A 26,447-nucleotide genomic window follows, 5' to 3' on the forward strand; every position below is an offset into this window, starting at 1 on the left:
GGAGATTGGCATCGTAGCAAAGCATGCCAACCGCCATGTCTGCTCTATCCATTGTTTCTTTAGTAGCCAAAGCACTTTTAATGCTTGGCTGGGCTCCAGGGGTTGTTCGTGGTGCAAAGAAATTCCTGATCCCACCTGTGATTCTCTTCTTCTTCCTTTTTGTACCACTCGGTTCTACAAGAACTTCCTTACCTCTTCGTTGAGGGACTTGAGGCAATTGTGTGCCAATGTCTTCTTCATCCTGCTCTTCTTCTTCGTCTGGTGTGCCATAAAAATCTCCAACCTCTGCTCTGGATAGGCTCATCCTAGCCCTTTCTTTTCTCTTTGCATCTAAAAGTTGCTTCATTCGATATTTTACATCTTCAGTCACTTTTTTGCATGATGTTACTTCACCAGGAACAGCCGCTAAATGTTCTTTCAAGCGGGTTATACCTCCACCCGATATGACTTTGCCACAGAATATGCAAGTTATTTTATTCCTTTGACCCAGAACCAATGTACCGTAAGCCCATGCCGGGTCATCCGATCTAGCGGGTGCCGAACCAATAGAAGATGCTCCAGCAGAAGGTCCCGAGCCCGACCCACTCATTCTGAAATGAAGTAGAAGAGGGGGAAAAATGAATTAGAAGAAATAAAATTGAAACAAATTACAAAAAAATGAAGTAGAAGGGGACACATGAAATAAGAAATAAAAGAAAGGAAATGGAAAGAAATAAAGAGAACCTTGAGGTTGAACTTGAGTTGAAGAGAAGAAGAAAAAATTAGCCTTCACTCACTTGAAATAAGCCTTTGGAAATAGTTCTTGTCTTCTTGACTTCTTGTAGTGGTAAGTTGAATGTATGCCTTCCCTTTGCTCCAAAATAGACTTGGATTGAGTTGAAGAAGATGGTAGACTTGTAGGAAATTTAGTAGAATAGATAGTGTAAGTGAAAGTAGAGAAGAGAAGGAGAATCACTTATGTGAAGGTGGAGGAGAAGAAGGTAGGAAAAATGCTATTTATAGAGTTTTTTATTGATTGTTCATTTAAAAATGACTAAAATACCCTTCCCAACAGCTATAAACGGTCACATTTTGAGGTTAAAATGGTCAAAAACCAAAAAGAGCCGTTGCAGGGGCATTGTCGTAAATTCTGCAAAATCCAGTCAAACTAGTCGTTATGCACGATTCCGGCCGGAATGGAGAATTTCGTCCATTCCAGACGAAATTCCGGATTTCAAAAAATTTCGTCCGGAATGGACGAAATGAAATTTTGTCAATTTCATTCCGGAATTTGAACGAAACAGGTTCGTTTCGTCCATTCCGGAAGAAACGAAACGGTATTTACAACTATTTCGCTTTTATTAATTCTGGCATCGGTACTGTAGAGATGTTGCTAAATGGAGGAATGGTCATCTTATTTAATGAAATGAGTGACTGAGATATCCGGTTTTGGGACAAGCACCTTAGGCATTTTAAAAGTTTTGATTAAAGTATTCAATTTTTAGGGTTTTAATATATCATGGGAAGTTGAAAAGTTCTCTTTGAGCTGGGATGGATGGCAATGAGTACTACAGCGCCATTAATGCTCATTTATGGCAGGATGAGATCTTTGTACGCCACAATGAGTGTGAGTTTGGACACCTGGTCCTTGGTCAGTGGTCATCCTGAGGCGGTGTATCACCAAAATAGCAAAAGCCACCTTCCTTGTCTCTTCGCTCTCCTTCCAAATAGCAAGAGTGGAGGAAAAGAAAACACACAAGAATACCAAATGGAAAATTTAAACGATACATCCATTGGTCGACCCTCCTCCTCAGTACTCTGGTGGTGGGTAGGAAGAGGAAACGGTCTGTGGGATTAATCATAGTTTTAAATTTCGGCCGAAATATTTCGGTTTCGGTTTGGACCGAAACCGAAATTACATTGAATCGGATTTTTACATGATTTCCCATAAATTTCAGCCGAAATTTTAACCAAAATTTGGCCTAAATTTTAACCGAAATTTCGTTTTTCACCCTTATTTACAAAAATTTCTACCGAAATGTAAAAGATTTCCACCGAAATGTAAAGATTTCCACCGAAATGGCCAAAATTTCCACTGAATATTTGTACTTTTTGGTGGAAATTTTAAGGAAACCGAAATTTTTGTCAAATTTTTACATGATTTCGGCCGAAATTTCCACCGAAACCGAAATATTTTGGTTTCCGTTGTGGCCGAAACCGACACCGAAACCAACATTTAAAATCTTGGGTTTAATCGAGATGGAGGAAACGTTAAGCAGGATAAAAGCTATGGTCTACAATGAAGAGTTAGCTTCCAAAGTATTGCCAGCACCGAGAGATGTCATTATGGACTTCTTGAAGAGACAATGGAAGGTTTTCAAAGAGGCGGCTAATAGAAGGCCATAAGTATTTTTTTAGTGTAACTAGGTCGCGAAACATTAAAGAAACTCATTCAACCATGCATAAGCACCCCTTCTTTACTAAGGTGTTGGCAGATGAAAAAAATCTGAGGCTTCTACAGTGGGAAGAAGATAAAGCGTCGGGGATTCAGAAGTTGGAGGCTATGATCAATCGGAAAAGGGCATCTGAAGAAAATGAACCAAATGATGAGGAGCTCTCGGCTATCAGTCTCGATGAGAAGGTCTTCGCATCTGAGATTGGTCAGCTTCTGTCGGATTTACAGAAATGCACAACATAAGAGAAGTTTTCCCCAGATCTTTAATAGAAGGTTGTACAGGTTTTGACAGGTATATATCAGGATTTTGAAAGGTTTTTCAGGAGTGTTGGTATAGAGGCATTTTGTTTAGATGGTGATAGTTTTCGAAGAATGTAGTTGATGGATGGGATGATGCTAAAGTGTTAAGGATTTTTGGCTTTTATTATGGCCGAGTGGTGATCCCTTGGATCCCAGACATTGTAAATAGAAAGGAACTTTTGGTCCCTAACCTCTGTAATTCTCGTATGAGTTATAATATAAGGGAGAGTGTTGAGTATGGTTGTATGTGTGTGCACCTCTCTTTGGGGGTATTTATGTCTTTCTCTGTATCACACGCATATATATATATATATATACTAGTAAAAATCCCCGTGCGATGCACGGGCCGACAAAGTACTGTACGGACCACGTCATAGGTTGATCCAAACCGTCCATGTGATGGAACACAACATAAATAGGTTGTGCCCCAAAAATCATTTCCATAGGCTGATCCTAGCCCTCCAATCTGTAGAGGTTTCCATAATTCCTCTTAAATCGGATGGTTAAGATCACGCTATAGATTTTTTATTAAAAAACCATAAAGGAAGGGGGTAAGATTGAAATTATGTGGCTTTAATGGGTGCCTTTGTTAAAAAGCATAAAGGATGGGGTAGGATTGAAAATATGTGGGTTGAATGGGTGCATTTGTTAAAAAAAGTCAAAACAAGTGATGTGTAATTCTCATAGAATTTTCAAAAAATTCAAAAAATTCTCTTCTTTTCTCTTCTGCTATATATATATATATATATATATATATATTGTGTGGGTGAGAGAAAGCTTAACTCTCATACACACATTCTCCTCTCCATCTTTTCTCTCCTTTCTTCTCCACTCTCAATACTTCAATGTAGATTTAACATGTATGTATAAGTATTTTTGGGTCCCAATCGAACCAGATTTATATACTTGTGTACAAGTATTTTTGGGTCCAAATCGAACCAGAATTATATACTATATGTACAAGTATTTTTTCGGTCCAAATCGAACCAGATTTATAAACTGTATGTGCAAGTATTTTTGGGTCCAAATCGGACCAGATTTATATACTGTATGTGCAAGTACTTTTGTGTCCAAATCGGACCAGATTTATAAACTGTATGTATAAGTATTATTGGGTCCAAATCGGACCAGATTTATATACTATATGTACAAGCATTTTTCGGGTCCAAATCGGACCAGATTTATAAACTATATGTGCAAGTATTTTGGGTCCCAAAAAGGACCAGATTTGTACCCTATTGATATGTGTTTTTTGGTCCCAAAACAAACCAGATTTGTGGCTCAAACTAATTGTATCTTTGGTCCCAAAACAGGACAGCAGTGCAGTGTTAGAGAGCGTGTGGTTCGAGTCCCAAAAACAGGACAAATTTGGGAGTCGTTTTTTTTTTTTTTGGGGGGGGGGGGGGGGGTGGCGGGGGTGGGGTTGTGAAAACATAAAACCTAAGCACAATCAACATTTTTATATTCACTAATTGATTCAAGAATATCGCATTTCACTACCACTTAGAGGCCATTTCAGATTCTTCCGACTCACGAGCTAAAAGGCAGGTGACAGCTAGACTAAAACCTTGCATTTCTTTCAATAAAAAGGGTAGATGCATGTAATGTAGTTTTCTTGTAATGATGCAATGATTAATACTTAATCTGATGGAATATTGCACTTCATTCACTTATTATGCCTAAAGCACATCATAAATGGAAATCTGATAGTTCTATTAAAAGAAAAAGTAATGTGACCTTCTTCTCATTATACTGGGACTCTTACTTGAAAAGGGAATGGTTGCTATGCTATTATCCTTCGGAATAGTAAGAATTATTACACAAGCATGATTAGTGGGATGGATGGTTGGGAGGTTATTTAACAAATTTCAGGATATTTAAATCCCAAGACGACAAGGGAGTGAGCGCAACCCCCTGTCGATGTGGTATCCTCTAGAACCAAGAGTCCCTAAGGCGGTAGGATTTGCTGTAACAAGACCTCACGGCCACTACCTGTGGACGGGGGGAGGGGTGTCCTTGCAGGCAAAGGTAACATGTTATGGGAAGCTGGAGTACCTTGCGTAGCCGTCCCACATTGCATACATATTATACACTGTGTTGTTACACTAACTGTTCCACTTATTTCCATATTGTACACCATGGCACTTCATGTCACCTTGCACACTATTCATGACAATTCATGACTTACTCTTGTTTCTATTGTTCTATTTATCCTAACGAGTTCTTTTCATGTCTATTTCATATTGTTACACTTCTTAGTAAACTGTGTTGCTGATTCTAACTCTTTCATTGATCCATAACACTTGACCCTGCTATATCTTTGTATCTAATATTGTTTATACCTCAGGTTTCGCGACAGTGGACGACGAAACCAATGCAGATGGGGAGATCTAAATTTGGAGTGCGCTAGGAAGGAGGCAGAATTATATGTTGATGACGAGCCATGTCGTCATGTCTTAGTTTCATTTCTTTGCTTTATGTTTATGGACACCATACTTATGGAAGACATTTATGTATGGTTGTGGAATTTTAATTTTGGAATAAGACACATGAATGGAAATACTAGTGATTAGGATTTGTTTCCAAATCCTTTCCTTTATTTTTTTAAAAGAAATATGATGGCTTTTAGCAGGTTCTTTTGCTCGTAGCGACTCGGTTGTTCCGGGTCGTTACATCCTAGATGGCGAATCTCATCAAATCCCCACAAAATTAGGGCTTACCCTTCTAATTTTTTAGGAGAAAATAAGGTGATCCATATGTTAGTTTCCACTAATGGAAGGATCACTCGAAACTTTCCCACCAACAAAAATGAAGAGTGATGAGAGCCAGACGGATGTTAGCACCCCTCATGGGAGCAGATGTTCACACTTGTGTACGGTCTTGGTTGAAAAGAAGGGGTAAAGGTTGCGGTTTGTGGGTTTGGGGATATTTTGTACCATGGGTTTGGGGATATAATCCATTCTAATCCTTGTATTTTTCTTTCTCATAGTGAAGATCGTGTTCTCGCCCGCAGATGTAGGCATCTTGGCCGAACCACGTAAAATCTCGATCTGTGCATCTTGTGGTTTTTCTATTTCTAATTTTCCATTTGTTTGTGCACGATCGGATCATGCACAAACAAATAATCAAGAAGCTAAGACACTTACATAGTATACTAGATAAATGAGTGCAGCGGAAGAAAGAAGATTGCAAACCTAAAACCCAAAATCATTCATCCAACTTCAAGTCTACGTTTTTTTTTTCCAAACCACAACACAAAGAAGAGAAGAAAACTAAAAAAAAGTTTGCTTGCATTAAAAAAAAAAACCTAATTCTCAATTCACACGTCCAACTCTCCTTAAAAGATAAAAGAAACCATTTACATTAAGCACTCTTAAGTCTTAACCACTAAGGACTCTAATATATATGAAATAATAAAGATAAAACTTCTAAATATCTATTAGATTATCATAACTAATTTGCTCTTAAGATATGGATAACCACTAGGGAAAAAATCATGGTCTCCTAATTTTTCCTTGGGCTGGCTTTTCGGCTTCAAGTACCAAAGGATGCGGCTGCATTACATCAAACTCCTCGGCTGCATGGTTGGAAAGGAATCGCCCTCAAGATCGAATGATTATCACCATCATCTCCATAATATGCCTCCAAATCAGCACGTAAGAAGTTACAGAATCTCCCATGTCGTCAGGTTGATCAATCATTGTAGCATTCTCACCAATACACTTGAGTACATGAAACAGTCCATCAGCTCGTTCTTGCAACTTGTCACTTTTACCCCTCGAAAACCGCTCCTTCCGTATGACCCAAACAAGGTCTCCATCTTTGAACTTCACATGCTTCCTATGCATACCAGCCAATTGTTTTGTATTTTTTACTGCTTTTTTGAACCAATCCCTTATCAATAAGTTCAACAACTTGCTTATGACATTCTTTATGCTCACTAGGATTCCTTCGAGAGGGTGCCTTACTCGGTAAACTTGAGTTCAGAACAAAGTTTATATGATGTTGAACATCTAGTTCATGGAGAGCATCAGAAAATTCTCTCATCGGCACCAAATCACACCATTGAGTATCTTAAAATTTTTTGTTGATAGAAAAAGAAACTAAACAACATTGGTTAACAAGTATCTCATTCCCCTTCTTGAACCATGGAAGCTTGTAAGTCGTAGGCCTCCTCTCGGCATTGGAGTTGAGTTTGTCAACCACCTCTCGTGCCACCACATTCTCGCAACTCCCACTATCAGTGATGGGATTCCAAATCTTTTCTTCAACTTTAGCAATATTCGTAGCACGCCGAAAACTAACTCCTCGCCATGATTGTCCCAAATCAACCAAGCTGCTCCATATCGGGGGAGAATACCTGCAAGACGGATAGATTGATCGGTGTCGAAGACCACATATTCCCCAGGTGCGAACAAACATCTGAATCCAAGTCAATCTCGTCACCCCCATCATCATCGCAGTCGTCAAAATGTGGTTGTTCATTTGGAACCTTCGATTCGACCAACTCATCAAATTCTTCGACCAAAATGTCCCTCAACATCATTGTAGTGGTCAAAATATGGTTGTTCATCTAGAACCTTCAATTCGACCAACTCGTCAAATTCTTCAACCAAATTCATGCGCCTTCTGTTTGGGCACTCTGTCGCTATATGACCAAAACCCACGCGCTTTAAGCACATACCAATATCATGATAGGGCTAATTAGGACCCGTCCGATCATGAACTTTCCTTTCACCCGACTCACCTCACTTAGCACGATGATAAAACGGGTTGCAATCCTCTGAAACGAGACTATTTTCCTCGCAACTCAGAGTTTCAAAACGCGCCATAGCACGCTTATAAAACGGGTTGCAATCCTCTTAAACGAGACTATTTTCCTCGCAACTCAGAGTTTCAAAACTCACCTCACTTAGCACGATGAATCTCAATTCTTTTAGTTTATTATGAGATTCATCAATTCATGAGTATATGTGGTGTGTTTTCATGGTCCTTATTACATGATCTCTGCTATTTTTTGTTTTGTTCATCAATTCCCTTAAAAGATCATGAGATCTACTCATTTGTGAGCTAAAAATATGTTTCTATGTATCTCTATTTCATGATTCTTCTAATTTTATTTTTTTTCTTTTTCTTTTATCAATGCCCTTAAATAATCAAGAGATTTATTTATAATAACCTATAAGCCAGTTGTACATTTTTTTTTTATATATTTGATCTATGATTTTGTTTCTGATGAGATTTTTTATTTGTTGTTTAATATAGTTCTGTAGATTATTCGATTTCATGTCTGTTTTTTTTAGATTCTTATAAAATCATCTGATTCCGGTGAATTTTGACATCTTCGATGGTTATTACTAGAATCTGGATATTATCTTTATCACTGATGTGTTTTTGTTGGAATCAAATAGAAGATCGTAGAGTTTTTTTTTTTTTAAAAGGAAAAATGCAAAGTTTCATATAGAAATATATCTGTTTTATTGTGAGTGGCGTGATTAGATAATATTTTCATACAATATATAATGAAAGACTTTATGTGTAGTTATTTAGTTCAAAAATACACAAGTGCTTGTATTTGTTTAGTTTATTTGAGGTACATAAATCATTCACTTGTTAATTTTGGATTCTTGTTGACAGTTATATATGAAGCATATGAATAATGACTTACCTTTGAGCTGATTCCTTTTTATTGTACGCATGAGATTAGTTCAGATTGCCATTTAAAATTTTTCTTTTGAAGGTAAATGTGTTGAATCTTGGAGTATGAGTCAAAATAAATAGCTTCAGTATAGAAATCTTTATGGGATGCATTCTCGTAATTTTTTTTTTAACAAGAGTGTTTTACAAAGGGTACAAACATTATAGTTTAAATGGGTTCATTTTAGGATAAGATGTACACACTGCCATGTATTCATAAAAGTTACTCGGAATCAATTTTTCTTTTCCTTTAGTTGATTTGTTCAGTCATGTACCATTCTCGTAATTTTTTTTTTAACAAGAGTGTTTTACAAAGGGTACAAACATTATAGTTTAAATGGGTTCATTTTAGGATAAGACGTACACACTGCCATGTATTCATAAAAGGATACTCTGAATCAATTTTTTTTTTCCTTTAGTTGATTTGTTCAGTCATGTACTGTTGATCATAATCCTTTTAATGTTTTAAATGCTTTAAGTAGTTAGTTCTAAACAAATGCAATCCCTTTACTTTGAGAAATGATACCAGTGCCATTATATTCTTCAGTCAGTTTCCTTAAGATTTTCTTTTACTTTTTCTTTGCTACTGTTTACCATGGCTGTTGCTGTGTGGTCGAGGTCTCATGATCATGCTATTTGTGCTCTCATAACTATGCTATTTGTGAGTGTTAGACTATCAGATTGCCAATTTATGCCATGCCCACTTTATGAGTTCATAGTAATGTTGTTCATTGTATTGGAGTGAGATAAATGTGTCGCCTTGTGTGGTTTGAAATCATACTCTAAAATTGTAGTTTCGTTTTTAAAAAAAGGGAATAATAATGTTGTTGTAGAAATTAAAATTTGTTTTGTTAAAATTACAACTGTGGTAAAGTTGTGAAAGTTGCAATCATTTGCCTCTAAATTGTAGCATGTGATGGAAAAATCTTTATTTTTTTATGATTTCAGCTTAAAGTCAATGAATTTCTTTAACTTCTAAAAAATATAATATATAGTTCTTATCAGAAAAGCTTCTTTAAGCTCTAGCCCAATGATATATGTCTGAAAATTGTTAGTTTCTTTTCTGAAATAATCACTTGCCCCTGATCGAAGGTTATTTATCCATTTGTTTTTTTTTTATGACAATTCTCTTCTGTTGACAAAGAGTCACTAATTGCAAAAGGCATGATTCTTTATGAATAGCTTCTTTTTTTTAAGTTCAGATTCAAGTTTTTATTCTGAAAGTCTATATTCGAAGGGTATTCTAGTAGAGCTTGGCTTTCTTTAATTTGATTTTACTATGATTTTAGATTGTGTGTATCTGAGTGATATATTGAGGAAGAGTTTAATTCTGGTTGAAGTTATATTCGTATTTGTGACTCTTATGGATCATGACATCCTGATTTTCATAATGTGAAATATAGTAAAACATATGTAAAGTTAGACTATTGTTTTGTTTCCTTATAGCAGGATATATTTTATTTTTTTTTGGTTTAGACATCATTAAGTATTTGCACAAAGTTGTCTCAAGTTTTCTTTCTGGTTCCCTAGATAGTTGATTTTAAGAATAGAAACTTTCATCTCATTTTATATTTTGGATTTAAGGTGTTGGGCTCTGTTTTTTATATCTATATATGCTCTGCTTAGTTATGACTGGTTGCACATATTTTTAATAAGGGCATGAAATTAGTCTATTTCTCTCGTTGAGATCATCTTCACTTGAAATGTATCTTGGAATTTTATTTCTATAAGAACCTTGGTCTTGATCAATTGGAATTCAAGATGGATTTCTATTGTTTCTGAAAAAATTATAAAACTTTTAGCAAAAAGAAATTTTTAGCCTTCTCTTTATAAAAGGGAACTTTTTTTTTCGAGAATCTGTAAGAAGTTGTTAAATCAAACTCTCAATTTATGAGTAAAATTGTTTATGAGACTTTTCATGTCGTTGATTTTTGAGCAATATACACATGCTGAATTTAATGCCATCAATCTGTGACCAATAAAACCAAAGCAGATTTTTTTTAAACTGGTTTGTGAGTGTCTGCCATGAGAGTTATAGTTATATTAGCATGACTTCTTAAATATTAGAAGACAAGAGGAGCTAGAAAAGTAACATGGATGTGATATTCAGGGCTGATGCCTATACTCTTGTATTTTCATAGTGATCTTTTTATAATAGATACTATCTCTTGCTCAAGCAGATTTGAGAAACCTTCGCCCCATTAAAATACCTCAAAAATTAACTGTTTTTACACCATAAATGTTTTCGAATAGACACTCTTTTATTTAATTTATTAAAAAAAGGAATTGTGTTTTGTAGGTGTTTTGAGTAGAATTTGCAAATTTAAGGTTTCCTGATATCAAGTAATTTTTTAGAATTTATTTGATTATGGAGTTGTTAAAAATTATAACTTTGATTTGTAATATTGGCACTTTGCATATAAACAGATCTAAACTATTGGTATAGTGATATCTGTTACTTTATAATGTTGATGCTTGATATTTATTATCATGTTTTTAGTGGAAACAAGTTTATGGTCCAGTTTAATTTCTTTTGGAATAAATATTGCCACAAATTACTTGAAAGCTAAATTGTTCACTTTATTCATAATTGTGTGCTTAGTTCTATAGGGTCTTATCATATATGCTTGAATTAAAAAAGAAAAGAAAAAGAGAGCTGCATTATTGTTTATTAGTCACATTAGTTAGTCTATATTGTGATGGCCATAATGAATAGTAATGTCTTGCAAATAATTTCAGTATGAATGTCCAAAAAATATTAAATTAAATCATTCTTTTGTAGCAGATACAGATTTGTTGACGTTATTCCCTTGTTTTGCTGATTTTGTTTTAGTGGTATGACACTAGTTATTAATCTAGGCACATGCTTTTTGTATGTGTCCAGTTTTTCCTTTAAGTGTACTATAACCTTTGTGTAGAAGTATATATGGAACTATTTCCTCTTTTAAACAATTAATATATCCATATCCTGACAAATGTATGTTTTCAATTATATCTTCAGTTCAGTTGTTTCCTTCGTAGTTTTTTTTCAATTATTATTTCAAGAATAATTCCCATGATGCCATTTCAAAAAAAAAGAATAATTCCCATGATATGTTCTTCAACAGGAAAATCTTAATGACAATAGATTAACTTTAATTCCCTCGTATTGAAGCTTAAAGTTTCTGTTGAGTAAAATAAATGCTTCTATAAAATCATAGTTTGGTTTATTATGTTTATACCTGTCTTATATTCTGTTAGGTTCTAAGCTTTAGAAGTAATATTCAAGGTTAAGATTTTTTTTAGGACATGAGCTTAAGTGATTGCCCAAAATAACTTTGGTAATTAGTATTTCTGTTTATAGTTCAAGGATTTTCATAGGTCTTAGTGTGTAGTGAAGCTTGAGTTGATAGGTTGTTCAATTAGTTCTTTTTTACGTATCATTGCAAAAGGGCAATGAAAGAGTCATCTAGAGCCCATCATTTAGGGGACTTGCCCAAGTCCTAGTAGTGTTCCCCTCTTTCCTTTAGTAGACTTGTCTAGTCTTTTAGATACCCTTAACATTAGTGTCTATCATAGCAAAGGGCTATGATGGAGTTATCCGGAGCCTCCCCTTTTAGGAGACAAGCTATGTCTCAGTAGAAGTCATTCCTTTAGAAGACCATCTTGGTCTCATTAGTAAAGTCACCCCTAGGAGGCTTGCCTAGCCCCATCTATGGAGCTCACCTCCATTACTGAAAGGCTAACTTAGTTTTTTAGATAGTTAACCCTATTTATCATTGCAAGGGCAATGATAAGGTTACTTGGAGCCCTCCATAAGAGATATATATTGTCTCATTAGTGGTATTTGCTTTCTCTTCATTGGAGACAGGCTTTGTCTCATTAGCCCTATTTGTTTTCTCTTCATTGGAGACAGACTTTGCCTCATTAGCCCTATTTGCTTTCTCTTCTTTAGGAGACATGCCTTGTCTTATTAGCACCCCTACTTGGGGTTATAATTTAGGAGTTTACCCTTTAGATAGGAGTCTGTCCTCTAGTGTAGTATCTCATCTTCTATAGAGACTAGTTCAGTCTTGTTAAAGCTTTAGCTTTCTTGGGATCATATCATGTTATCTTGGGACACTAGTTCACTTGTTCAGGGATTACCCTTAGGATGTTTATGCATTGGCGTGTGGGTATCTTTGAGATTATAGGTCCCGGTTACGCTGAAGAAAGCTTCCGCTCTCTGGGTTTGCTTCCTACTTGAAGAGCTTCCACTGGCTCTTAAGGAAATCCTTAATAACCTCTTTAGGCGTTGGCGAGACCCTAGAGGCCATTTCTTCGTTATAGGCCATGGCCCTCATTTTACTGAGAGCCTACTCCATTTCTAGCAAGTCCATTGACCGCTTCCTTTTTTGCCCAGTGGCGGACGAGGAAGAGGAAGGGATTGAGGAAAAAACATTTTGGTGCTCCAGTTTTGTTTTTTCAAGAGAACGAAAGATTAGAGGTTTATTACTGTGACAAAAGTGGAAAGCCTCTTAATGGAGCTGATATATTCTCGTTATATGAGTCCGCTTGGAATAGAGCTCATGATTAGTGTTAAAGACTACAACTCATTTCAGGTTCAATGAGTTCAGTACCAATGACATCACACGCAAATTGTTGGACTACCATTCAACAGGACAAGGATCATTATCTAACAATTCCTTGATATATCCTAGCTTTTATTTACCGCTATAAACACTTTTATGCTAAGTTTGGTTGCATGGGGGTGGCTCGGAGAGTAGTGGAATAGGAAGTCAAAGGAAGGAGACAAGCATTTTGATTTGCCCAGAATTACCTCGGAGAATTGTGTAGTAGTGTTTGGTTGCGCGGCATATACTTGGAGAGTAGGAGAATAAGTAGGGGTGTCATTACCAATATAGGGAGAGAAGAGGGAGAGAGGGAAGAAAAAGAAAGAGAGAGCATCAGTCCCTAGAAAATCCAACCATAATTCTTTGCTTTTGAAATAAGGGGACAAGAAAGAGACATGCAATTATTACATGGGAGACATCCAAGGGAATCAAAGGCAGTCCAATGCTATTTTGGCAACCAAACGTGGAATCGCATGCCAAATCCAAGCAAAATTCCGACGGCTGCCGAGCCCTTTTTACAACCAAACAAAGCTTTACATAACACAATCAAGTTAGGGTTCTCTAGCTGGCTGAGACCCATCATTCTCTCTTCATGATATTGCTATGGATTTTCTAGATGATGAATCGCCAACCATGGCAAATTAGTCCATTGTCAAATCTACAGGGTGGACCAAGATCAGGAAAAAAAATCTTTTTTCAACAACACTGTTCATCTGTGTCATGAGAGATGCAGTTTGATGGATCTCTAGTGAAGGGATGACAAATCCTATTCCCTCGAAAGACCAAGACAAACTCCAAGATTTCACCCCAAACATGAAACTAGAGCTGGATTTTATTTTTTCTATTTTTATGCTTTTAGAAGTAAAACACAAAAAAGAAAAGAAAAAAAACAAATAGATGTTCATTGATTGATCTCAACAAAATGACCATAAATACAAGAAAATGAGAGCTTCTAGGAGGTGCTAACTATCGGGAATGGTGATGCCAGCAACACAGCTGCTGACGTCAGCCATTTGATAAAAAAAATGGGCCTGCCTCAATCCAAAGTCCATATGCTAAAAAACTGTGGCCACCTCCTTTTCTTTCACCAATCAAATTCAATAGAAGGAGAAGAAAAGATGAAATTCCTGGATCTAGGTTTTGGTAAAGTCAGGGTTGTGAAGTTTGTTCTAAATTCTAATACGATGTCATTTTTATAAAAGAGTTCCTTGGAATTTTTGGAGCGGTGAAAAAAAGTAAGGCCCCATTAGGGCCTCACTTATTCACAATATATAAAGAAAAGACAAGTTCATCTAGCTTACAACGGATGTAAGGGAAACTAAAATAATTATAAGTGGCGTAGCCGGAAGCGTGAAGAACATGTCAGGGGTTAATCACCGTCGACCTCCGATGGAATTGACTTTCGAATCCACGAAGGTATGTTCTACTAATCCATGAACAATAAAACTACCACCTTCTCTAAAGAAGAAAAAAGAAAATTTTCTTTGATTTAAAAAAATCAAGTGTAAAATCATGCAACAGCCTTTGCACGTAGGAAGATTTATATCCCTCAATCCCTTTTCCCACTAAAACTCCACTTCCTAGTTGAAGTGTTTAACCTAATTTCTAAACATATTGTTGGGAAAGTTGACCCTGGATAGGAGAGAATGGAAGAAAATTATCCATGTAGACGAGCCCAACTAGTGTCAGGATTAGACTTAGACAATTTGAGCAATTGAGCCGAGTAGATCCTTTCACCTTCTTCATGAAAATTTTCTAAAGGATTCATTAGCCGACCCCAACTAGTTTGGGACAAAGGCTTAGTTGAGTTGAGTTTAGTTGGGAAAGTTGCCTTATTTCCCATGGTCAGTGGGAGGCAAAATTGGAAACAAGTAGTTTTAGGTTTTGTAAAACCGTATGTATAAAAGCAAGCTCTCGGTTCCTACCTTGGAGTGGGGGAGACCTTTGTGTGGTGGCTGCAAAGGGGAAGAGAGAAATAGACAAAGGGAGGAAAGAAAGAGAGAGAAGGAGGAGAAAGAGGATTTCTTCTTAGGGTTTCTTCTCAGGTTCCTCTCGAGGTATCTTCTTCGGTTTTCCCTTGAGAATTTTCTCGGGTCATCTCTCGGTGTGTACGGTCTTGGATGTAGGCTTGGCCAAACCACATTGTTCAGAGAAAGAATTAGAGAAGAGAAAGTGAGTTAGAGAGATGATCTCCCCCTCACTAATATATTTATTAATAATGGAGAAGCATAATTACATCTATGCCCTCAGGCTTATTACATATATCCAACTATATCCAACACTCCCCCTCAAGCTGGAATGTAGATATTGTACATTCCTAGCTTCCTACAAATATCATTCAACTTTGACTTAGGCAAGGGTTTCGTAAATATGTCAGCTAACTGGTCCACAGATCGAGTAAAAGAAATCTGTATCTCTCCTTTATGAATTTTCTGACGAATAAAGTGGCAATCCACCTCTATATGCTTGGTTCTCTCATGGAAAACAGGATTGGTGGCAATGTGAATTACAGCTTTATTATCACAATAAAGCTGAGCTGAAGAACAGGGAAAACCAATCTCCGCCATGAGGAAACGTAACCAAAGGAGCTCCCCACTAGTATAGGACATAGCTCGATATTCTGCCTCAGCACTTGACTTCGAAACAACTTCTTGCTTTTTACTTTTCCAAGACACCAGATTGCCCCCAACAAATCTACAGTAGCTAGTGGTTGATCTCCTATCTGCTAGAGATCCTGCCCAATCTGCATCACAATAGCCTTCTATTCTGACATGTCCATTTTTCTTGAATTATAGTCATTTCCCTGGTGCTCCTTTCAAATAACGGAGAATCTGAACTACTGCCGCCCAGTGAGAAGTACGAGGAGCACTCATGAACTGACTGACTACTCCAACTGCATAGGAGATATCTGGGCGAGTAACTGTAAGATATATGAGCTTACCAACTAGTCGTCTATATCAGCCAGGGTCTTCCAACAGATTTCCTTCCTCTGGAATAAGCTTCACACTAGGATCCATAGGCACAGATATAGGCTTTACTCCAACATTTCATGTTTCTTCCAGTAGGTCTAACACATACTTTCTCTGTGATAGAGATACTCCTTGAGAAGAATAGGCCTCCTCTATCCCTAGAAAGTATCTAAGTCGACCAAAATCCTTTATAGCAAACTCTGTCTGTCAGAAACTCTTCAACCTTTGAATTCCTCCTGCGTTGTTTCCTGTAATAATGATGTCATCAACATACACAATAAGAAGGATGCACCCTGTAGAGGATTTATGACTGAATACTAAATGGTCTACTACACACTGTCTAAGACCACCGTTTAAAATTTCAGTTTCGGTAACCGTTTCGGACCCCACCGAAACCCGAAATTTCGGTTCGAAATTTGGTCCGAAATTTGGTAATTTGGTTCGAAATTCCGGACCGAAATTTTGTAACACTTTTTTTTTAATAAATAATGGCATTATCGAAATTTCGGACTGAAATTACCGAAATTCGGTAAATGGCGAAAAATGAAATTTCGGTAAATTCTGGTTTCGGTCCCCATCGAAATCCAAAATTTCGGTCCGAAATTTAGGTCCGAAATTTCGGATTTCGGTCGAAATTTAAAACCATGTCTAAGACCAAAGCGAATAACGGCCTCACTAAATCGACCAAACCATGCTCTTGGAGACTGTTTCAAGCCATATAAGGATTTCTTAAGGCGACAAACAGAGGACATCTCCCCCTGAGCAGCATACCCTGGAGGCTGCTCCATGTAAACCTCCTCCTGTAGATCGTCATGCAGAAAGGCATTCTTCACATCAAGTTGATGCAGAGGCCAACCATGATTAGCTGCCATGGATAAGATGACACGAACTGAAGGAATCTTGGCTACAGGGGAGAAAGTCTCATGATAGTCAACCCCAAAGGTCTGAGTGTACCCCTTAGCAACCAAACGAGCTTTCAACCGTTCAACCTTTCCATCAGGTAAATACTTAATGGAGAAGACCCAACAACAACCAACTGGTCGAATCCCAGCTGGAAGAGAAACAAGTTCTCATGTTTGGTTGGATCGAAGTGCCTCCATTTCCAAATCCATAGCAGCTCGCCAACCAGGATGTTCAAGAGCCTCCTGTAATGATTTTGGTAACTCTACAGAGGACAAGGAAGAAACAAAGGCCTGAAAAAAAGGCGTTAGTCTATCATAAGAAACAAAATGAGAAATAGGATGGGCTGTAGAATGAGACCTAGTACGAGAAGCAATGGGAGAATCAGAAGTAATGGCAGATGATGGTAAAGAAGATACCTCAGTAGGCATGAGTGGGACCTCGACTGTAGTAGACGATGGATGATGAGAAGGAGGCGGAGGCCTCGTCTTCTGCACTCGTCGCTAATATTCTTTTGTAACGGGTGGGCGAACCACTGGAACTGAAGAAGAAGGTGCCGGTTCTGAGTGTAGCACAGGCTGGAGTGGTACCTGTAAAGGGTCAGCAAGCGGAGGAAGAAACAAGGGTACCTCATCCGGGATGGAACTAGGAGCAGAAGGAGTCGAAGGCCCAAAAAAAGGTTCTGATTCAAAGAATGTTACGTCGGCGGAGACAAACCATCGTCGTAAACGAGGACTATAGCAACGATAACCTTTCTGAGTTGTAGAATAACCCAGAAAGACACAACGCTCTGACCGAGGATGAAGTTTGTCCCTACTAGGTCCAAGAAGGTGAACGAAACAGACACCCAAAGACGCGAGGGAGGAGAGGAAACGGCTCTTGTTGAGGATACAACGGACGAAAATGAGATGAACCACGAAGGACAGAAGATGGGAGACGATTTGCAAGAAAACATGACGTCAACACGGCCCCTCTCCAAAAAGATTTAGGGACTCGCATTTGAAACAAGAGCGTGCGAGTAACTTCAAGTAGGTATCTCAATTTTCTTTTTGCAACACCATTTTGCTGCGACGTGTAGGCACACGAAGATTGATGAATAATTCCATGACCTGTAGGATAATCCTCAAAACCATGTGTAGAAGAGAAATATTCGCGAGCATTATCAGTACATTACAATTAAACTGGTTATTTATTTTCAACATGAAATTTCTGAAAAGCACTGATGACCTGGGAATAATCATCAATAAAAACAACGAAATAGAGCCATGCATACGTGAATAATCATCAATAAAAACAACGAAATACCTAAAACCATTATTGGACGCGACCCTAAAGGGCCCCCATACATCAGAATGAACTAAACTAAAAGGACTATCGACACGACTGAGGACTCGGGAAGGAAAGGACACCCGGTGATGCTTCTCAAGTTCACACAACTCGCACTGGAATGGAGAAATAGAAGATGAAACATAAGACGTCTGCTGAAGGCGCTGAAGGGACGGATGACCAAGACGGCAGTGCCACTGAAATGAATCGACGGATGTATGCAGGACTGTAGGAGAACGACTGCAGTCAAGACGGTAGAGACCATCCACCTCACGACCCGATCTAATCGTCTTTCCGGTCGAAAGATCCTGAAAAACACAATATGATTGATAAAATGAGATGGAGCACTGAAGATTTTTCGTTAATTGGCTAACAGACAATAAGCTAAAAGGAGATTTTGGAACACATAAAACAGATGATAAAGAAATATTAGGTGAAGGACAAATTGTGCCAATACCAGTGATGGGGGAAGTGGACCCATCAGAAAGAGTAATGGTCTGAATTCCTGTCAGAATGGAATGAAAAGAAGCAAGCTGAGAAGAGTTACCAGTAATGTGATTGGAGGCTCCTGAGTCAATAATCCAGGACCCGGAACTAGAAAGTAAGGTCGTGGGTGAGCTACCTGGCTGAGCAAAGCCAACAGTATGATGGGAGGCATTATGTCTGAACCGCTGCAGCTCCTCATAATCTGATCTCGTGAATGTGAAACGTTCATCAGCAGAAATAGAGACAGGCAAAGAGGTCACACTGTCAGACGGACCGGTCACAGTGAGATGAGCTGACCGGCCTATGCGAAGCTCTGGATGTAGTGCGTAGCATTTCTCAATCTGGTGGCCATCCCTATGACAATGAGTACAATAAGGACGACCATGGCCAGCACCAACCCTGCCACCGCCACCGCCACTAGCCCGAGTAGAGTAGCCACCTCCTCTAGGTGGTCGAAACCCACCAGAACTGTTAGAAGAAACTAGAGATGCACTCTCAGATGGAAGGCTGGGAGATGGATCATCAAGACACTGTTGTGCTCGTAAATAAGTCTCCCGTAATGAGGGAATAGTGCCCGAGCCAAGGACCTGCTGACGGAAGGAAGCAAACTCAGGGCCTAAGCTCTCAAGATAGTGAACAACTCGGAGCTGCTCTCTCTGGCCGCGAAGAACATTGACACCAGACGTGAGGGGTAAGTAGATGTCAAGCTGCTGACATAAGGACAGAAACTGGTCATAATGAGTCTCCAGAGACAGATTACCACGGCGAAGACGCATCCACTCAGAGTAAGTAGAGCAAATACGTAAAAGATTCTCAACCCCAGAGTAAGTGTCAGTGATATGATCCCAAATCTCCTTCGCAGTGGGAAGGTAATCATCGTGGATGATATGGCAGGCGTCATGCTCTGCCATAGAAGACTGCGAATCAAGGCATCTTCCATTTCCCAACGGGTGAAGCACGGGTCCGTACGTGGAGGGGGGCGGGTGAAGGACGGGTCCGTACGTGGAGGGGGGCGGGTGAAGGACGGGTCCGTACGTGGAGGGGGGTCCTGACGAAGAAAACTCACCTTACCTCTCTCAAGGAGATAGGTCTCAATTGCAAATTTCCAGGGAAGGTAGTTAGTTCCATCAAACTTGGCAATATTCAACTATGGGTATGAACCCTCCACAGGTGCCAAGGTAGGGTGAGACGATGAAGAAGGAACCGACGGTGTGGTAGAAGCATGAGTCTCAGTGGTCAGGCCAAGAGATGGATCAACGATGACAGGAGGTTCCATCAAGACAACAAAGATCAAGAAACAAAGAAACCACAACCAAGGGCTCCAACAAGGAGACGTAGAGAAGATGAATAAGAACTAACTAATCCACCAGGAAGCTCATAGAAAAGGCGCACAAGAAAGGACCAAGTGCATAGAGAGACCCATACAGAGACTAGGAAGATGCCGAAGACGTAGTAAGAAAAGAGAAATCTAACACATCAAAGAAAGAGGGTAAGAAAGAAGGCTTTTAACAAAGAAATCCAAACACTGCTTGGGTTTTCAGGGGGGGTGCGAGTGGGTTTGAGGGGGGGCAAAACGCAGAACGTGCTTGGGTTTCTAGGGGGCGCGAGTGGGTTTGAGAGGGGGCAAATAGATGAAATATGTTTTGGATATGGGGAAGGTTAGGGTTAGGTTTAGGGTGTGGGAGAGATAAAGATGAGAATGAGGAAGGGGTTAGGGAGTGATAAGGATGAGGATGAGAAAAGGGGTTAAGTTAGGGTTAGGATTGAGGAATGGAGAAGATGGAGGCTAAGGGGTTTCCCTAGGGCTTTGATACCATGTTGAGAGAAAGAATTAGAGAAGAGAAAGTGAGTTAGAGAGATGATCCCCCCCTCACTAATATATTTATTAATAATGGAGAAACATAATTACATCTATGCCCTCAGGCTTATTACATATATCCAACTATATCCAACACACATAAATCTTGGTGTTCATCTTGTGCCTTGTATTTACTTTTATGTTTCCGTTAGTTTGTTCACGATCCGATCGGATTTGCCTGGCGGATTTTCTCAACACATATCATCACTCAACTACGCTAGACAACCAAAACCATAGCAACTACAATAGAGATGCGTTGCATGGTTAGTTCTGTTGAAGTTAGTTTACATAAACTACTCCTCCTCACATGCCAAGTAGTGGATGATTGGATTACGTCACTCCCCTCTACTTGATGAGAACTCGACCTTTAGTTCAGTGGTGATGTTACCACAGCATTACTAATTAGTGTGTCATGAAACTCATAAAGGTCCAAGACATTGAAAGTCTTTGACATACTCAACTCACTTGAGAAATCCATTATGTACACCCATGGCTTTAAATTTTGACCGAAATTTCAGACCGAAATTTCGGATTTCAGTCAACACCAAAATCGAAAATACCCGGAACAGTACCGGATTTTGGCCGAAATGTCGAAATTTCATGTTTTTATAATTTTCGTCTGAAATTTTGAGAAATTCAATCCAAAAATCTCGATTTTTAAATATCCGTGATTTTAAGGGACGACAGCCATTGCCGAGCTTCATGAAGTAATTTTGTCTGATATGTTTGGAACATTGAATCTCCTGTGAATATTAAGCGAGTCTGTCTGGAGTGATGGAAAACAAGGGCACTTCCAGATTGAACAGAAAATAAAGTTGCAAAAGTCCCGACTGCAGAGTCTGGGAGATCCGAAGTTGATCCATAGGTTTCAATTAAGAATCCCTGACATTGTGCTGGTCAAGAGGATTAGCAGGAGACACTGTTCTTGGCCTAGAAAAAGGTTTTATTTGTCTGGATTGTAGCTTCAAATAAGATGCCCCGATTTTGGAAGTTCCATTTTATGTTGACCTGGGGATGTAATGTATGCTCGACATCGAGCATCAAACACAGGAATAACCCCCAGCCCCCAACGCCAAGAAGTAACAACGTACAAGAAGAGAGTGACGAAGATGGGCTTGTGTTTACAAAATCAATGGACTCTTAGCTTGGTTCAGTATCTTGGACTGGAAACCATGAGAAGGTTTCAAGTCCGGATTCCGGAAGACAGTCTGGTTTCTACAGAAACAAGGCTTCACAGAGAGATTGCATACCCATGAGTATGTTAGTTTGGAGTCTCCTCTCACACTGTCCTTTGGCCATCAAGGTCATTGTTTGTTCTACAAGGGAGGTAAGAAGATGTAGCAGCCCATTGCATTCGATCACACAAAGCCAATTAGAGAAATTAATGTTCTATCAGAGGAGAGAATGCAATTGTCTAAAAAGGAGAATAAGTCATAATATTTGTCAGTCATGCAGAAAAAGACGCGACACATGGAAATATACTTTTAAAAGGCTTTGCTAGCAAGTACGAAAAAAAAAGACCGTGACACGTGGAACCAACCGCTGTCCTTAGCATTCCTCTTTTTGATTATTTAACAATTTTTCCAAAATTTGGTATTAAATAAATATTTATTTTTTAATGGTGTATCCGATTTCGACCGAAATTTAGGTTTCGGTGAGGAGCGAAACGCATTCCAAAACCAAAATTTAAAACCATGCGTACACCACATCATTAATTTTCTTTAGAATCATGTAAGGCCCCGCCTTTCCCTGCTTGAGTTTTTTATACGTACCAATCGGCAACTATTCCTTCCTCAAGAAGACCATCACCTTGTCTCCAACCTCAAAGACCTTGACACATTGACGATTTTCCTTTCCGGCATTGTACTTAGGATTAGCTTTAGTCAGCTGCTTTTGCTTCTTTTTAATGCCTTTGTGGATCCGCTTCATCTTCTTGGATTTGGTAAGGGATTCCTTTACCGTCAAACACGAGTGCCCCTCCACTTGAGAAGCTTTGGGGTTCTCATCCATCAAAGGTTGAAGGGAATATCTTTATTGTTCTGTCAAACAACGAAGACATTATCTCATCTCATATGAATGGAATCCCTGTCGAATTGCCAAGGCATCCGGTATCCATATTTATAATATCACATAGAACTTCATCCTTGTAAGCACCAATTTCAAAAGGGATTTGACAACGTTCAGTCACCTTCTTTTTGTTTCACTTGGAAATCTAACCGAGCTTGTAGGGAGTAGGATGCTACTTTGTCTTTAACTTGAGCTTCTTCGCCATGTACTTTGACACGAGATTCTCCATGCTACCTCCATTAATGATGGCTTTGCAGATTCTTTCCTTAACCTTGCATTTGCACTTGAAGAGATTGTTCTGTTGCGTGAACTCCTCTACTTTTGATGTGCACATCAAAGGCAACACTAGAGATAGTTCGAGCGGACGAGTAGTAGGGATAAGATCATCTACCATATTTTGCTCCTCTTCATCACAATGCTCTAGATTATCCTCTTCATGCTCGTTACCAATGGTTAGATTGGTAGTACGTCGGCCACCTTGGGGGCATTGGTTGGATTTGTGACCCAATTGATTGCACTCGTAGCATACAATACGCGGATCGAACTGCAACTCGTACGGATCACGTTATGTAATGGGAGTCGTCAAAGTAGATGGGATGTCTCCACGTCCTCTTCCTCATGTCAAGAATGCCTAAGCAAGCTTGCTTGTCCCAACATGAAGATTCAAAATCATCTCCTCCTTCACCGTTGGAATTGCCACTTGTGGTGCCTCTACCACAGCTAGCCTCTCGTAAGAAGTCCACTTGGCTGGCCAGTTTTGCATGGTCTCCACTCGCTCTGCCATCTTCACAGTCTCATATAGTGTCCAAACCGGGTCGAGAGTGACCTGGTCTTGGATTGCCTGATGAAGACCTCTGATGTAACATGCTATGCCTTGTGTCTCGATCTCTGAAATATCATTCCTAGACCCATAGCCTGTAGAAGTCCTTTGCATAATCTCGCACTGATCTGCTATCTTGGCAAAAAATTTGGTACCGCTAGAAGAGTATATGATCTTAGTCAATGGATAGAAATCACTCACGAAGGATTTGATGCATCCGAATCCACATCTGGATTGGTTGCTTTCCCATCACTGTGCAAGAGAGTTGGAGTTGCTCCCACCATTTTGAAGCTTCTCTCTTAAGCTTGATAGCCAAGAGCTTTGTTTTCTTCTCCTCGGATACTTCAATGTAGTCGAAAAATCTCTCAACCGCCGCAAGCCAATCTAGAAAATCTTCTATATGAAGTTGACTGTTGAACTCGGGTAAATCCACCTCAATATGGTAGTCACGATCACAAGCCACCACTTATAGCACACGACCATGGGCATGCCTCGGGTGAACGATGTCGTCAAATGCCTCCTTGCTAGAATAATTCTCCTTTGGTGATAAGGAACCCTAGGGTCGGGATGTGGAACTCAATGTAGAGCTTAAGCATGCCATCGCCAATCAACGTCGTCGATATGGCATTGCTCGTGCTTAAGGGGATTCAACCGTGCCAATTGCTTTGCTATTTGATCAACAATAGCCTAAAGAACAATGAACATCTTTGTCATAATGGTTGCTTGATTTTCTAATTCTTCGTGGGAAGCCATTGAAAGTAGTAGGCTCAGATACCACCTAGCATGGCCGGAAGCGCGAAGAACATGGCAGGGGTTAATCATTGTCGACCTCCGATCAAATAGACTTTCGAATCCACGACGGGATGTTCTACGAATCCAAGAAGAACAAATAAAACTACCACCTTCTCTAAAGAAGAAAAAAGAAACTTTTCTTTAAAAACAATTGTGAAATTGTGCAGCAGCCCTTGCACATAGGTAGTTTTATATCCCTCAATCTCTTTTCCCACCAAAACTCTACTTCCCAGTTTAACCTAATTTCTAAACCTATCATTACTCAACTACCCTATCCCATATAAACTTCCAAAACAGTCAAAGTCACAGCAACGGCAACAAAGTGCTTGGTTAGTTCAATGGAAGTTAGTTAACATAAACTCCTCGTCCTCACATGCCAAGGAGTAGTGGATGGTTGGATTGCATCAATAAGAGAAAGACGTAAATGCATAATCTACCATAACAAAATGCATAAATAACTACCCAACCAGTTTCTTTCACGAACTGCCAAGATTTGCTCTCACTATAATAAAAAATCAAGTCCGTTGTCCTAGCAAGCAAGATTGGAACCCAAGAAGCACAGATGTAGTTTGAGAAATTATGCAAAGTCATTTTGTAAGCTGGGTTAGACCAATCGTTATGCCCGGATTTCCTATAGTACCATGAGATATGTGCAAGTTAATAGTGTATATGGGGTTAGTTATTATCTAGTTATTAGGTAGTAGCTATGTGTTTTAGAGTTATGGGGTTAGTTATTGGTGATGTGTCATGTAAGTGGATAGATGGACTTGTGATGTGGCATTCTCTTTTACTTGTATTTAAGCAGTTGTAATTGAATGAAAGGAAAAAAGATGAGAAAATTACAGCAAACAAGGGAAACTTTGTTTAGGAGAGTCATGGTTCCTCTCGATTTGAACCACTAGGACGTCCGGTTGCCTCGAATCAACCATTCCCTCATCTCTTTCTATATTTTTTCTTTGTTTAATTCTGTTACGGCCAATTAGGCACGTAACACCATGTTAGTCACATTCAATTGTACAATTGTCAAAAGAAATATGTTAGACAGAGCTATTAATGTTAAGTTTTACTGAACAAAGACTAAATTCTATAAAATTATAAACAATTACATAGTATCTACACTAACAAGATTCTTTCTTGGATTCCTCTTATGATTTATACATGACAAATGAGTAAGAAAATTGCTGGGCGTTCAGAAAAGGAAAAACCCAAAATAATATTGTCGGTCTTCATTAAGAAGGCTAATCTGATTCCTTTTTCATTGTAGATGTAGAAGAAATTGATATCCTAGTGAAAAATCACTCCAAAGTAATGAATACAGAGTCGATTAGAGAAGATAGATAAAAACAAATACAAAAGGTAGGAGTAGTGAGTGGTACCGGGAGAAATGTAGGGGCGTCGGTTGACACCTACGTTTGAGACGCGAAGAACAAACCTCGCGATGGGAGGCTGTTCTCTCGAAGTACGACAGGGTTCTGGAAAGAGACGAACGTAGAGATATCTATTCTTCTCGATGGATAAATACCTGAAATTCCACTACCCAGATGAGTGATTTCAAGCACCGACTAAGAAGAAGAAGGAAAATTGAAAACGGAGAAGGGATTACCAGTTCCAGATTCCGACCTTAAAGGGATCGGATCTCCGGAAAGAACAGGGCCCAAAGCTCTCTATCTTCCATTGAGCCAGTCTAGAAATTGTCTCTACCTTCGAATCACTCATCTCTCTCTGTGAAGCTGAAATACTGGGGAGAGTAGACTTCTGTCTGAAGTGTAAATAAAAGGATGAATCATGGAAATATGGAATGGGGGGACATTTCGTTGGGTTAGCACGAGGCGCATAGTGGGTCCCACTTCTGACTGATCCAGACCATTCATTTGATAGCGCTTTGTTTTTTGCATCTACTGTATTCACAAAATCATGTATGAAAAATTGAAAATGATACTTCCAGAATCTTTTAATTGTATTTTTTTTTTCAGAAAATTGAAGTAAAGACCAGTAATGTGTATTTTTTTTTTGGGTCTTTGGCTGTTATACAATTGCATATATGTAGTTTTTTTAGGGAACTGATATTTGCACTACCATGTTTTGATAATTGCACTATTTCAGCTAGACTTTTCTATCTTAACTCGTTTCAGAAAGTTCTTTTAGAAATTGTTATTAACAGATGATTAAATAGTCAAGAAAGGTATGCTGGTGCAGTTATCAAAAC

The 26,447-nt window shown here is 38.9% G+C and overlaps 1 protein-coding gene and 1 non-coding gene across 2 annotated transcripts in view; one reads left to right on the plus strand and one right to left on the minus strand.

Moving 5' to 3' along the window:
* Positions 1-26,127, minus strand: part of LOC143875314 (BTB/POZ domain-containing protein) — a 44,418-nt gene extending 18,291 nt beyond the window's left edge. Inside the window, exons 1-2 of the mRNA XM_077376958.1 lie at positions 25,845-26,127; positions 25,618-25,763 (exon numbers count right to left, since the gene is read on the minus strand). Coding sequence (XP_077233073.1) covers positions 25,618-25,763; positions 25,845-25,957 — 259 coding nt within the window. The 5' untranslated portion in view covers positions 25,958-26,127. The remainder of the gene's footprint in view (positions 1-25,617; positions 25,764-25,844) is intronic.
* LOC143845843 (small nucleolar RNA snoR35) lies at positions 21,330-21,407 on the plus strand. The gene has a single exon (XR_013234544.1). It is a non-coding gene; the product is annotated as a small nucleolar RNA snoR35 (small nucleolar RNA).
* Positions 26,128-26,447: the final 320 nt, after the last annotated feature.

This window comes from Tasmannia lanceolata, unplaced genomic scaffold (genome assembly GCF_043159265.1).
Source record: "Tasmannia lanceolata isolate RefF3 unplaced genomic scaffold, GAP_Taslan_0.1 ptg000002l, whole genome shotgun sequence".
Classification (NCBI taxonomy): domain Eukaryota; kingdom Viridiplantae; phylum Streptophyta; class Magnoliopsida; order Canellales; family Winteraceae; genus Tasmannia; species Tasmannia lanceolata.